Below are 12,508 nucleotides of genomic sequence, written 5' to 3'. Positions count from 1 at the left end.
ACGCAAAGCGTTCCATTAGCGTCAATCGACGCAGTGCGAGTCCCCTCTTCAGGGAACCGAGGTTACAGTCGGAACCGAGGCGTTTTGTCAGCGTTTTGGTTTAGTTTTCAATTACTTTTAGTTTGTTACCAGTATTTCCTTTGTTTTCTAAGAGACGTTTCGACTGATGAAACATGAAGACAATAAACACACAACTGCGACTATACATGGTTTATCTGTGTTCTTCAATCCCGTATTTTCATGAGAATAAGGCAGATTTATTAAGCAATGCTAATCGACATAGCCTTTATCACAGTACAGAATACCATAACATACTATAATTTCTGCCTCATTCTGTCATAAGAAGCCACATGGGATCATTAAAGGTTATCTCAAACTCTCGACTGACGTTATAAAGTGAATCTTATACATTTTCATGATTTGATGCTGTGCTAAGCTAACATGTTAGCTAACCCTTATGCACCTGTAATTGTTTTATGACTAATTTTGAAAAATAAAGAGCATTTGAATGTTTATTTTTTAGGAAGGACATTTGATACAAAGCCAAAGAAGGGGAAGTGACACATTTGATCAAAGAAATGAGGGATCTAAAAAGTGTGAATAGAAAGTCATCAGTAAATATAATAAAGAAAAAAGAATGATAATGAGAGCCATATCCCAACTAGAGAGGCGTGAATGTGTGCAGTTTAAATGAGGCCGTTTGCACCACAAAACAATAGAGACAGGAGACTGAATGGATGCTTAGAAGATGTGAATAAACATTAGTTATCTTAAACATCAAGTCTTCTCTAAATAAAATCCCATGACATGGTCTCAAAAAATATTTCATAAAACCTTTTAGAAGTTTTAGAGTTATCTTCAGATATGAAATAAAACATGATCAGGCCTGTGGCTTTAGTTGTATTGCATTTCTAGACTGCAACAAGGCCAATTTTTTCCATAAATACATTTCATGTGGCACTGTGGTATAGAGTTCCCATAGCATCAGCTACTGACGCAGCGTTGAGGAAACATTATTTATTCAACAGTCTTTGATTGTTTGTTACTGTCACAGTGAGATTCCTCGCTGGTGTCCCAAAATTAAAGAAGAACAGAGTCATCTGACACCCTCACACTCACTTTAGGTGATGTGTGACCAAGCTCACAATATTAATTTGGTGCCACCTGTGAGACCCACCAATTCTGGTGCCTGTTGTGAGAAACTGCTTAATTAGTGGTGCTCATACACACCACCAGGGCTTGGCATTAACACTCGCCAACTTGCCATATGCATGTGGATTTCAGAAGTGGTGTGTAACGCAGTCCCTCCTACTAGCCACTTTTGAGGGTTGAATTTTTATATATAATATATACATTTTTCCGTTGGAGTCTTATCAAAAGGCATCTGAAAAAATAAACTAAGTGCAGTAAATATAAGTAAAAAATATAGGTTTTTGGATACATATCAATACTGAAATATCTGAAACGCTTCCAATACTCATTTTCCACAGAATAGAGATATGATACCAGCTGCTCTTTCTCTCCTCTCTCTCATCTCTCTGACAGCGAGTTGACACACAAACCCGTCTCCCCTCACTCACTCGTTTAATTTGCTCCGGATGAATATCGTTGCTGTTAAATGGCTTGTATATGCACAAAATACATATAGAAAAAGATGTCATTCCCTCAACATTGGATTGAGGGCAAGACTTCACATTGAGTGGCAACAACATAAAGATGTTGTAACTTAACTTAAATGATCTCGTGACCACGGTATATCACATTCCCATGAGTTAATATGTCTTATAGGCACAACAAAACGAAGTTAACTGGTCCCTTCCCAGTCACCATAGAGGCTTGTCAATTTGTAGCACACATTTTAGTAATTTAAGACACAAACGCATACAAGAATTAAAGATGCAAAGTAAACCTGAAACTTTACCTGAGACAGTCCTGACAACTTCTGTGGTATTCCTCAGGCCAACAAAGGAGAATTGGTAAAGACGCCAGGAGCGGATGTCTCCAACTTCCACGGAGCTGCGCTTCCACTTGTATACAATCTCCTCCTTGGGGTAACCATCTGCAAAACAATTAGAGTTGGTCTAGAAAACTACATGCAAGCAAACATTTCAAAATACTCCATCATTTCAGAAACCATGATGTGGGAGTATTCATCCAGATTTATTTTTAAAATCCCACTGTAGTCAAAACTTTTATCCCTTAAAACTCATCTTTGATCACCAAAATGACATATTTAATAGTTTTTCCCAGTGAAAGAAAAATCTTCATGCCTTAAAATAGCTTGAATGTAACTCTACACCTTTGCTTCATTTAGTATACGCGGGACCATGAATATGCTAATTAGCCCCGCCTCCATTCACTCACACCAGCTCACAGATCCACTCGGTCAAGTTACTGAGGTAAACGCGGCACAATTGTATCACTCTTTACAACGTCGGACACATAACAGTGATTAATATGATTAGCCTTCTAAAAATCATTAGAAACGCTTTGAACAACACAATGTCAGTGGAGAAAGGCATATAGTTCATCATAACATCGTAATATACATCATATTGTATATTATTTATATTACGCTATATTGCTAAATCTACCCGACTTTTTATATCAACAGAAAAATATACTGGGATGACCTGGCTTCTCTTGAGACTCCTCTACTAGTTCGCTGTTAAAATGATATGCTAAATCCCACCGGCACGTTGATCTGATTGAAGGTAGTTTGTGACGCCAGAAACACATTGCGTTTTTGAGACTGTCTTTGGTTCACTGAAGTTTTAAAGAGAAAATACTCAGCAATGGTATTGAGTTATGAATTTGCACATGGCTTGTCTTAAAGCATATTAAAAACACCACATAGACATTTAAACAACATTAAAAACGTGATTTTCACATAAGGTCTATGTGAAGTAGGTAGGTCTTGTAGGTCTAAAGTAGGGCTAGGTCTAAACGTCGACTATAAAAAATACGTTGATGCACCTGAAATGTGTCGACACGTCACATTATTTACGTTTATCTCGAATAATGGCCGCTACTGCTCCCGGGTATGGTGAAAATGAGAATCGATCACACGATCCAGACCATGATCATCAATAGTGTGGGAATGCTGTAAACTGAGGCCGAATAAAATGGTGCTTTGTTCACTCTGTAAAGCTGAAATGGCATACCAACTGCTATGCAAGAGCACCTTAAAAGAAAACATCCTGGGACTCTCCGACCTCAAAACGACGAGCCAGCTGGGTAAGTAACTTAGCATTTACAGTAAGTTTTGGGAGTTGTTGTTGCGTACTTACTTACTTTCGGTCAAAAACTCATTGAAGTCTCCCGAAGCTGTCGACTAGTACGTCCTTGTGTACTAGTTAATAATACCAATGTTAATTTGTAACGGTGCAGATGTAGGCTACTTTGTTACCGCGACAATAAAACAGACTTAAACAAACTTAAAACTTTAACTTTAATCTGGCAACTATACTTTCTGTGCATTTGCCAGTTGTTATAAGTGGTGTATGCACATGTAGACTTTAAAAAAATAAACGACGAACGTTAGATTTACATTAAAACTAGGCAGTGAGCTAGAGTACAGAATGTGAACCTTTTTCCAAATAACTACAAGTGCATTTTTGGTTACTATTGACTAGTCAATTAAGTAAATCATACTCCCAACTATGGTAATTCATAACAGATTATAGAAAACACACTTCCTTTTTAGGCCTGTGAATGTATACATCTTACATTTTATGATAAATAGTATCATTAGTAATTAATCAAGTTAAAAATGCTTCCTGCGTTCATAAATTTCATATATTTTTATATACATATAATAAAATGACATGAATACACTACCCTTTCTGAAATACAATTATTTGTCATCATTCATAGATGTCATGTTAAAATAATATACAGATGCACTGATATATTGTTAGCATTCATAGATTTATGTTACTGATGTTATTTTTGTGTTTGTTTATTTCTCAGGAAGAGGCAAAGCTGTGTGCAAGATTTCTTTCATCAAAAGGATGTCACCGTTTCTTAATATTTTTAGAAAATTATTTAATAAAAGTATGAAATACTAATGGTAGAAGTTGTACTTATTATTTATTGGAAAGTTAGCCAAAGGTTATACTGTATATATTGTACACACCAAACATAGCTTTACGTAAGCATTTTTGATGTCTGCACAGTTCATAGGATAGAGCTCTGCCATCCCATCAGTTTATTCCCTTTAATAAGTTTATTTGATGCTGTGTCAGTAGCTGATACTATGGAAACAACCTCCAGGTGTGATAATTGTCTGAAGCCCACATAAAATCACACCAATTCATTTGCTGCCTAACCCAGAGCATTGCAATATTGTCTATTATGGCTCAACCTATATTAACAGCTCCACACCAGCCCCTGAGCACAGTACAGAGTCCAGTGAAGGCTCCAGCCTCTGACCAGAGTCCAGTGATGGCTACATGTCCAGCCATAGTGGCCGAGCCTAGCTTACGGGTCAATGCCATGGCGGCTGATTCTTCCTGGGCCCATAATCTGTCGGTGCCACCCTGGTATATACAGCGGCAGCCCTTGTGTGAGGACTGAAGAGTGTAAAGACCAGCGACTCTACCTGCGTGACTCCGCCGAGCAAAAACAAGGCACTTGAGTATTGTTTTTCTTTCCTTTATACAGCTTGTTCTCATCTGCTTGTTCTTTTGACCTGTTTTCACTATGTGCTTCCAAATCCCTACTATTACTAACACTCGTAAATCATGTCTCATGTAGGAGGCAGCGCAATCCTAACAACCTGTGTACCTGTGTACTTACTTTGTACTTTTCCTGTGATTATAGTACATTACTTTCTTTTTCTCTTGGTTTCTGTAATTGTATGTCTGCTGTAAACAAATCAGACTTCATTATATCTATTACTAGTCATTCAGGTCTCAGCCTCATGACCCTGACTGAGACCTGGACCAGACTTTGACTGGTTGAAGATGGTTGGCAAGATGGCGCCTGTGTGTTTGGTTTGCCGTCTGTTGCTCTCGTTCTTCTCTGTTTGTTTGCTGTGTCTGTAACCTGCTGTTCGCTTCTAGTCTACGCCCGTCAAGCTCTCCTAGACATCCGCTTCTCTGTTGTGGACTCGTTCACAAACTCTCACACCTTGGACGTGGACTGCCCCTACAAATCGCACAAGCCTCTCCGAAGGGTCATCCTGAATGATACTCACCGGTGGCCGCTTAACATCTCGCGGAGAAAGCAAAGGAAGAAACGAGGAACCCGCGGAGGGTACATTGCGAAACTGAAGGCTTATTTACGAGCTGGCATTTCGTTTCAGTGCAGCTCTGCTGCCTGGCGCCCGCTGGATGCGGTTTACCGGTGGCTCTGTCCTGTTTTTCCCCTTCACCTGAGTCTTGTCGCTCGGGCTGATCTCCACAGTGTTGGCCTCTGCTCCCGGCGGCACGGAGTTAATCACGCAAATCTGCGCTCATTGAGAAAAGCGTCTTCATCTCACGTGACTATTCCTCCACCATTAGATGGCATTAATAAATGCCCTTTTTATTAAATGACTTCTACTCTTCACATTACTTGGATTTAATGTTCATCACAGAATGGACTCGGGGGTGGGATTATAACAATTTTAAATAACTCTCTCTCCTCACGCTGATGGTTTGTCCTTGTAATGGCCTTCCCCAGCTTTGAAGCTCAGCTTCTCCACCTAGACTGGAATGGCCAGGTGTGATATACCGCCTTCCACATTCTACTAAGGATTTTATACAGCAATTTACTGAGCTTATTGGCAATATTGCCACAAACTATGATTGCTTCCTACTGGTGGGCGATTTTAATATTCATGTTTGCGGTCTCAAATTCATTGTCACAGGAGTTTCTTAATTTAATGGATGCTTTTAATCTATCGCAGTGGATCAAAAACTCTTCATATTCAGGGACACAGGTTGGATCTTGTACTATCTTACGGGCTCGATGTCACCGTGTTCTCAGATTTTCTGCTCTCCGATCATAAGCCTATTTTATTCTCACTTTCTCTTCCGGAGCTTTCTCAACTCACTATTGCACCTGTTACATTGTCGCGGTTCTACTCTCCACAGTTTAGCACAAACTTCGATCTGTGCTTTGCTGAACTATGCTCAAACTTGCACTTGGATCAACCACATCTTTGCCTTTTAAATTATGTAGCAAATATGACTGCTCCCCTTAAGCCTCACAAGTGCAAACCAAAATCTGAACTGTGGCAAAACTCTGACACTCATCACCAAAGACAAATTTGTAGAAAAGCTGAACACAAATGGAAACGGGACAGGCTTGTCTCATTCCAAATGTTCAAAGACTCGCTTACATCATACCAGAATGATGCTAAGTCTGCGAAGGCTGCTTATTTTTCTAACTTAATTGAATCCAATCACTCTAACCCAAAGCTTGTGTTTTCAGTCATTCCGTCTGTTGTAAATCCTTCTGTTAACACATTGTCTGTTGCCTCAGATGCTCTATGTGAAGACTTCCAAAGATTTTTTATTAACAAAATCACTAAATTAAGACTTAGTGTCTGCCCTAATTGAACTGTCCCGCCAATCTTGACACTTGCTTCTGGTTTTTGGGAGGTTTTTGATCCTATCAACCTCCAGACACTGAAGAACGTGACTGTCAAGCTCAAACCTTAATTTGGTCCTAATGATATCATTCACCCGAGATTTTTTAAAATGAATCATTGATTCGGTTGGGCCAGGTATGGGATCTCTTATCAACAAGTGTCTCAAAACGGGCTCTGTTTCTGCCAATCTTAAAGTGGCTATGGTCACTCCTCTGCTCAATTAGCCTTCACTAGGATCCTTCTGTTTAAAAAAATGACCGGCCTATCTCGATCTTACCTTTCAATTCTAAGCTATTAGAGAGAAAATCAACTTCAACACTTTTTGTCATATAATTGTATCTATGAGGTTTTTCAATCTGGTTTTAGGACTGCTCACAGCACTGAGTCCGCCCTCCTGAGAGTGCTAAACGATATTTATCTCTCCACTGATTCCGGAGATACTGTGGTTCTTGTTCTCTTAGATCTTTCGGCAGCTTTTGATACCATTGACTACCCTACTCTTTTAGCTAGACTAGAGACTTGGGTGGGTCAAAAAGCTTCTGTTCTGACATGGTTTCAGTCATACCTGTTGACAGAAAGTTTTTTGTAAAGATGGGTAATTTCTCCAGCTCCATGACACCTCTGACCCGTGGTCTTCCACAGGGCTCTATTTTGGCTCCTTTTATATTTTCTCCACTGACTGCTGGCCACTCAGCTGCACACCTCAGATCACTTCCTCCTCACTCTTAATCTCAACCTGACTCCTGACACAACACACACTCCTTATCAGGTCACCTTTTGACGTAACCTACACTCACTCTCCACCTCCCGCCTATCCTTTTTGGTCTCATCCACACTTCCTCCCCCTAATCAGCTCAAATCACATTGTGCTTATACAACTTATGCCCCCTTTCATCCAGGCCAACCCGCGCCACCCCCTCTGCCCCCTGGTTATCTGATGTTCTCTGCGAGCATTGTTCTAAGCTCATGGCTGCAGAGAGGAAGTGGCACAAATCAAAAGATCCCACTGACCTTGATTTGTTTCAATCACTCTTTTCTCTTCCTTCTCTGCTGATGTCTCTACTGTTAAAATGACTTAATACCACAACAAAACTAACAATTCCTCTGATTCTCGGATACTTTTCAAAACCTTATGTCTTCCCAACCCTCCTCCTCCTCCTCCTCCTCCATGATCAACCCTAACAGCTGACGACTTTGCCACATTCTTCATAAATATTACCACCACTATAAGCGACCAATTTTCCACACCACATTTTGACATGCGCATCTTAACAGCTAACACACACATTCTGGCTTCTCTCCACTCTCGGAGGCAGAAGTCTCAAAACTCACCCTTTCCAATCTCCCTACTACCTCTCCACTTGATCCTATCCCCACTCATCTCCTTTAAGCCATTTCATATTCAGTTGTACCCGCATTCACTCATATCAACACCTCTCTTCACACTGGTACTTTTCCCACAGCATTTAAGCAGGCTCGGACAACCCCACTGCTTAAGAAACCCACTCTAAATCCAGCACATCTAGAAAATTACAGACTGGTATCCCTTCTTCCATTCATGGCTAAAACACTTGATAAGTCGTCTTCAACCAAGTCTTTATCTTTCCAGCACAGAACAACCTCCTGGACAACAACCAGTCTGGTTTCAAAAGTAGACAGCTGAGGCTGCCCTGTTCTCGGTTATTGAAGCTCTGATACTGGCAAGAGCAGCTAACAAATCCTCAGTACTCATCTTGCTGGATCTGTTTGCTTTTGACACAGTTAACCACCATATCCTCCTGTCAACCCTCAAGACAAAGGGCATCTCAGGAACTGCACTACAACGGTAGTCTTACCTCTCAGGTACAGTAGGTCCTTCAGGGTGTCGTGGAAAGGTGGGATGCCTCAGGGCTCAGGAACACTTCACTTCTCCATCTACATGTCATTACTAGGATCTGTCATTCAGAAAAAAAGTTTTTTCCTATTTTCCTATCACTGCTATGCTGATGACACACAGCTCTAACTCTCATTCCAACCAGAGATTCTGACGATAGCTGCTCGCACCTCAGCTTGTCTGACAGACATTTCTTGCTAGATGAAAGACAACCACCTTCAACTAAACCCTGCGACACTGGCCAACCCAACACTCCATCAAAACTTCTCCATCCAGCTAGGTTCGTCAACCATAACTCCATCCAGGACAGCCAGAAACCTTGGAGTTAAGATTGATGATCAGTTGAACTTTACAGACCACATTGCTAGAACTGCCCGGTCCTGCAGATTTGCCATATACAACATTAGAAGGATCAGGCCCTTGTTCTAACCAGACTGGACTATTGTAATGCTCTCTTGGCAAGCCTCCCAGCACTGTCAAACCTCTTCAACTGATCCAGAATGCTGCAGCAAGAGTGGTCTTTAACGAGCCTGAAGAGAGCGTGTCACACCTCCCCTCATAAATTTGCACTGGTTGCCAATCTCTACTCACATCATATTCATGGCACTGATGTTTACCTACAGAACAACCACTTGCTCTGGACCCCTATACCTAAACTCACTACTTCAGACCTATGTGCACTCCAGAAGCTTGCGTTCTGCAAGTGAACATTGCCTTGTGGTGCCATCTCAAAGAGGCACAAAATCACTTTCAAGGACCTTTACCTGGGCTGTTCCCTGCTGGTCGAATGACCTCCCTAACTCACCCCGAGCAACTGAGTCTTTAGCCATTTTCAAGAAACTGCTGAAGACACATCTCTTCCAGCAACACTTGACCTATTAATACTAACACTTACTATTCTATATCTATTAAAAAATACACACACACCTTGCTACGTGTACTGTGCTAAACTAACTGGGACTGGTCACAGCATTTGCATATTGCTGCCCTATTGTTAGTTTGATTGCTTCTATTGCTCTCCTAATTTGAAAGTCGTTTTGGATAAAAGCGTCTGCTAAATGATTAAAATGTAAAAGTAAGCTGTCTGACTCTTAATGGGAACATGGTTTGTGTAATATTAGCAACACATTTTTAGCTGCTTGATAACGTAGTCAAGCAAAAGGCTAATCATATTAATTATTGTTATGTCCGCCGTTGTAAAGTGTTCCATTGTGCAGCGTTTACCTCAGTAAGTTGACAGAGTGGATCTCTGAACTGGTGTGAGTGAGTGAAGATGGGACTAATTTGCATTTTCATGGTTCCACGTTTACTAAATGAAGAAAAGGTTTAGAGTTACATTCAAGCTATTTTAAGGCATGAATATTTTTTTTTTCACTGGAAAATACGATTAAATATGTCATTTTGGTGATCAAAGATGAGTTTTAAGGGATAAAAGTTGACTACAGGGGGACTCATGCAAGCTTTAGGCTTGCAAATTGTCAGGCTTGCTTTGCTTAATTGTTTACTCCTTTCATGCTACGCAACTTGTAAAACATTAAACATTACTTTAAATGTGTTTTTACTGTTACTGCTGCTGACAACTCAAAAAGCATGGTAGCTTGCTTGCATGCCTAATTATCCACTCTTTGTAACAACACAACTTATAAAACCAGTGTTGGGATGGTTGATACCGGGGCTCCGATGCGACGACATAGTTTTCAAAGCTTAGGTTTGAAATAATTGGCACTTCGCAACCCCACATGATGTATAAAAGGGAAATGATTATCCCAACACTTCAAGGGCTGTCAGTAGATCATAACTATTTTGAGAAAGAGAGGCCGATCCACCATTTGGGAGAATTTTGATATGGAATCCCCTACTAAGGTAGGCTAATGCAATAATAATTCTTCTTCTTCTTATAATTATCATTATGGTAGACTGATCATAATGTGTTGCATATGTATGAGCAAATACATTTTAATAGATCTGTTAATGTGCTAATAATTGTATTGATGTTTATTCTTTTCCAGGTTCGATGCTTGCTTTGTACTCAACGATTGGTGCAACAATATATCCTCAATGCTGAGGCACTATAGGGCTAAGCATGCAGATAGCGCTACACCCCCATTCAATGCTGTAGCAGGGCCTACTCACAGTAAGTAGCCTAACTTTTATTTCAAGATAATATATGACGGAAAGCATTATTTAAAAAACAAATTATACTAAAATTATTATTAATGTTTTAACAGACAATAATAGCTGGATGAGGCCCTTGTCCAGATGATTGTGAAGGACACTCAGCCATTTTCTTTACTAGAGGATTAAGGCCTGCTAGACCCTGCCTGCATCCTCCCTAGTAGGACAGCTCTGAAGGCTATGGTAGTCAAGAAGCACATAGAGAACAAGGAGAAGGCCCAGGCTGAGGTGAGGAAGGTTGCAGCAGTGAGCCTGACATCCGACATGTGGACATCAATTAACACTGATTATTTATTAACACTGATTAATTAACCTTAATTTTAATGCCAGACAAGTAGTTTGTTAAAGCTTGGTTTGTAGGGAATTACAAACCTGCGCACATATATTCAAATGCGCATAACTATAGAATTAATTCTTGATGCACACGTGAGCGCCATCAGCGTTTCTCACAGGATCGCGTTTAAAGTCTGTGTAGAGATAACGGTGTCGTCTTAGCGGCCTCTAATTTAATAACTAATAATCGTTGCGACGGAAGTGAATCAATCAAAACTAACTTAAGCTGGAAAATATCTTTATTCAAGAACCGCTATAAAGCCAAAAAAATCTCTGTTACCTTAAATTATCCGTTTAACACTGTAAAGCCGATTTGAAACATTGTTAAAAGTGCTATATAAATGAAGATGACTTGACTGATGCGTGCATGGCAGTAACATGCCACTATGTGACGTCAGAGTGGAAGCCTTCCTTCTTGGTATGGCCAAGTTCCCCAAGACCCAAACAGCAGCTCACATCACAGAGGCAAAAGCCACTCTGATGGGGGAATAGGGTATCTCTGGAAAAGTGAGCTGCATGGTCACTGATGGTGCAGCAAACATGGTGGCTTGTGTTGAAACTTTAAGAAATCTGCCATGCACACTGCTTCTCCCATGGTCTCAACTTGGTGGTGAAGAAAGCCAATGATTCAATCCCTGAATTAGAAGACCTCCGTACCCGAGGGCACAAGATTGTGGTTCACTTTAGATCCAGCACCACAGCCAAGGCCAGGCTGTCACAGCTCCAGCACCAGATGGGTAGGCCTCAACTTATTCAGGAAGTGGAAACAAGATGGAACAGCACCTTCGTAATGTTTCAGCAGCTGTATGAGCACCAAGAGCCTCTAGGAGCAGTCCTCCTCACTCTAAGGTCCAAGCTGTGGGAGTATTCTATGATGATTCTTGGGAGATTCTTGAGCCTTTCCACTAAGCCACGGTGGAAATGTCTGAGGAGAAAAGGGTGTCAGGATCCAAGGTGATCCTAATGACCAGAATGTTGAAAACATTAATTTGAGATATGAGTACCAAAATAACATCAGATACTGTACGGGCTCACGACTGGCTGCAAAGCTGCCCAAACAACTGAATGAGAGGTGTATCACTCATGAGAAAAAGAGCTGCCTTGCTTTGGCAACACCCACGTTTTAAAATGGTGGTTTTTAGTAATGACACCTTTGCCCAGACTGAAATCTAATTTCACAATGTGAAGCAATCATCAAAGCCTCTAGACCTGAGAGGCAACCACAAACACCAGCACCACAAGCTCAACTAACACCAGGAACCTCAGCAGCACCCACAAGCTCATCATCAAACATTGTGGTGGTAGACCTAAGAATGACCCTGGACAGTCAAGTGGACCTTGAGGATCCCATTCTGCCACATTGTGTTGATCCACTTGAATACTGGTCTAGACAGAAGGTGGCATATCCCCACCTTCATGACCTGGCTAAACACTACTTGTGCACACCTGGATCCTCTGTCCCATGTAAGAGAGTATTCTCCAAGGCTGGAGAAGTAATCTGTAAAATAAGGAACCAACTGAACCCCAAAACACAGGAACAGGTCCTG

The 12,508-nt window shown here is 40.9% G+C and overlaps 1 protein-coding gene across 4 annotated transcripts in view; it reads right to left on the bottom strand.

The window, feature by feature from the left end:
• The window catches only part of gabrg2 (gamma-aminobutyric acid type A receptor subunit gamma2), a 101,855-nt gene that overhangs the window by 30,982 nt on the left and 58,365 nt on the right, over positions 1-12,508 (bottom strand). For all 4 annotated transcript variants that reach the window (XM_079586161.1, XM_079586162.1, XM_079586163.1 and 1 more), the window contains exon 6: positions 1,922-2,059. In XM_079586161.1, coding sequence (XP_079442287.1) covers positions 1,922-2,059 — 138 coding nt within the window. The remainder of the gene's footprint in view (positions 1-1,921; positions 2,060-12,508) is intronic.

Source organism: Phoxinus phoxinus (assembly GCF_949152265.1).
Source record: "Phoxinus phoxinus genome assembly, chromosome: 17".
NCBI classification, from domain to species: domain Eukaryota; kingdom Metazoa; phylum Chordata; class Actinopteri; order Cypriniformes; family Leuciscidae; genus Phoxinus; species Phoxinus phoxinus.
This window is presented reverse-complemented; position numbering and strand designations above follow the sequence as displayed.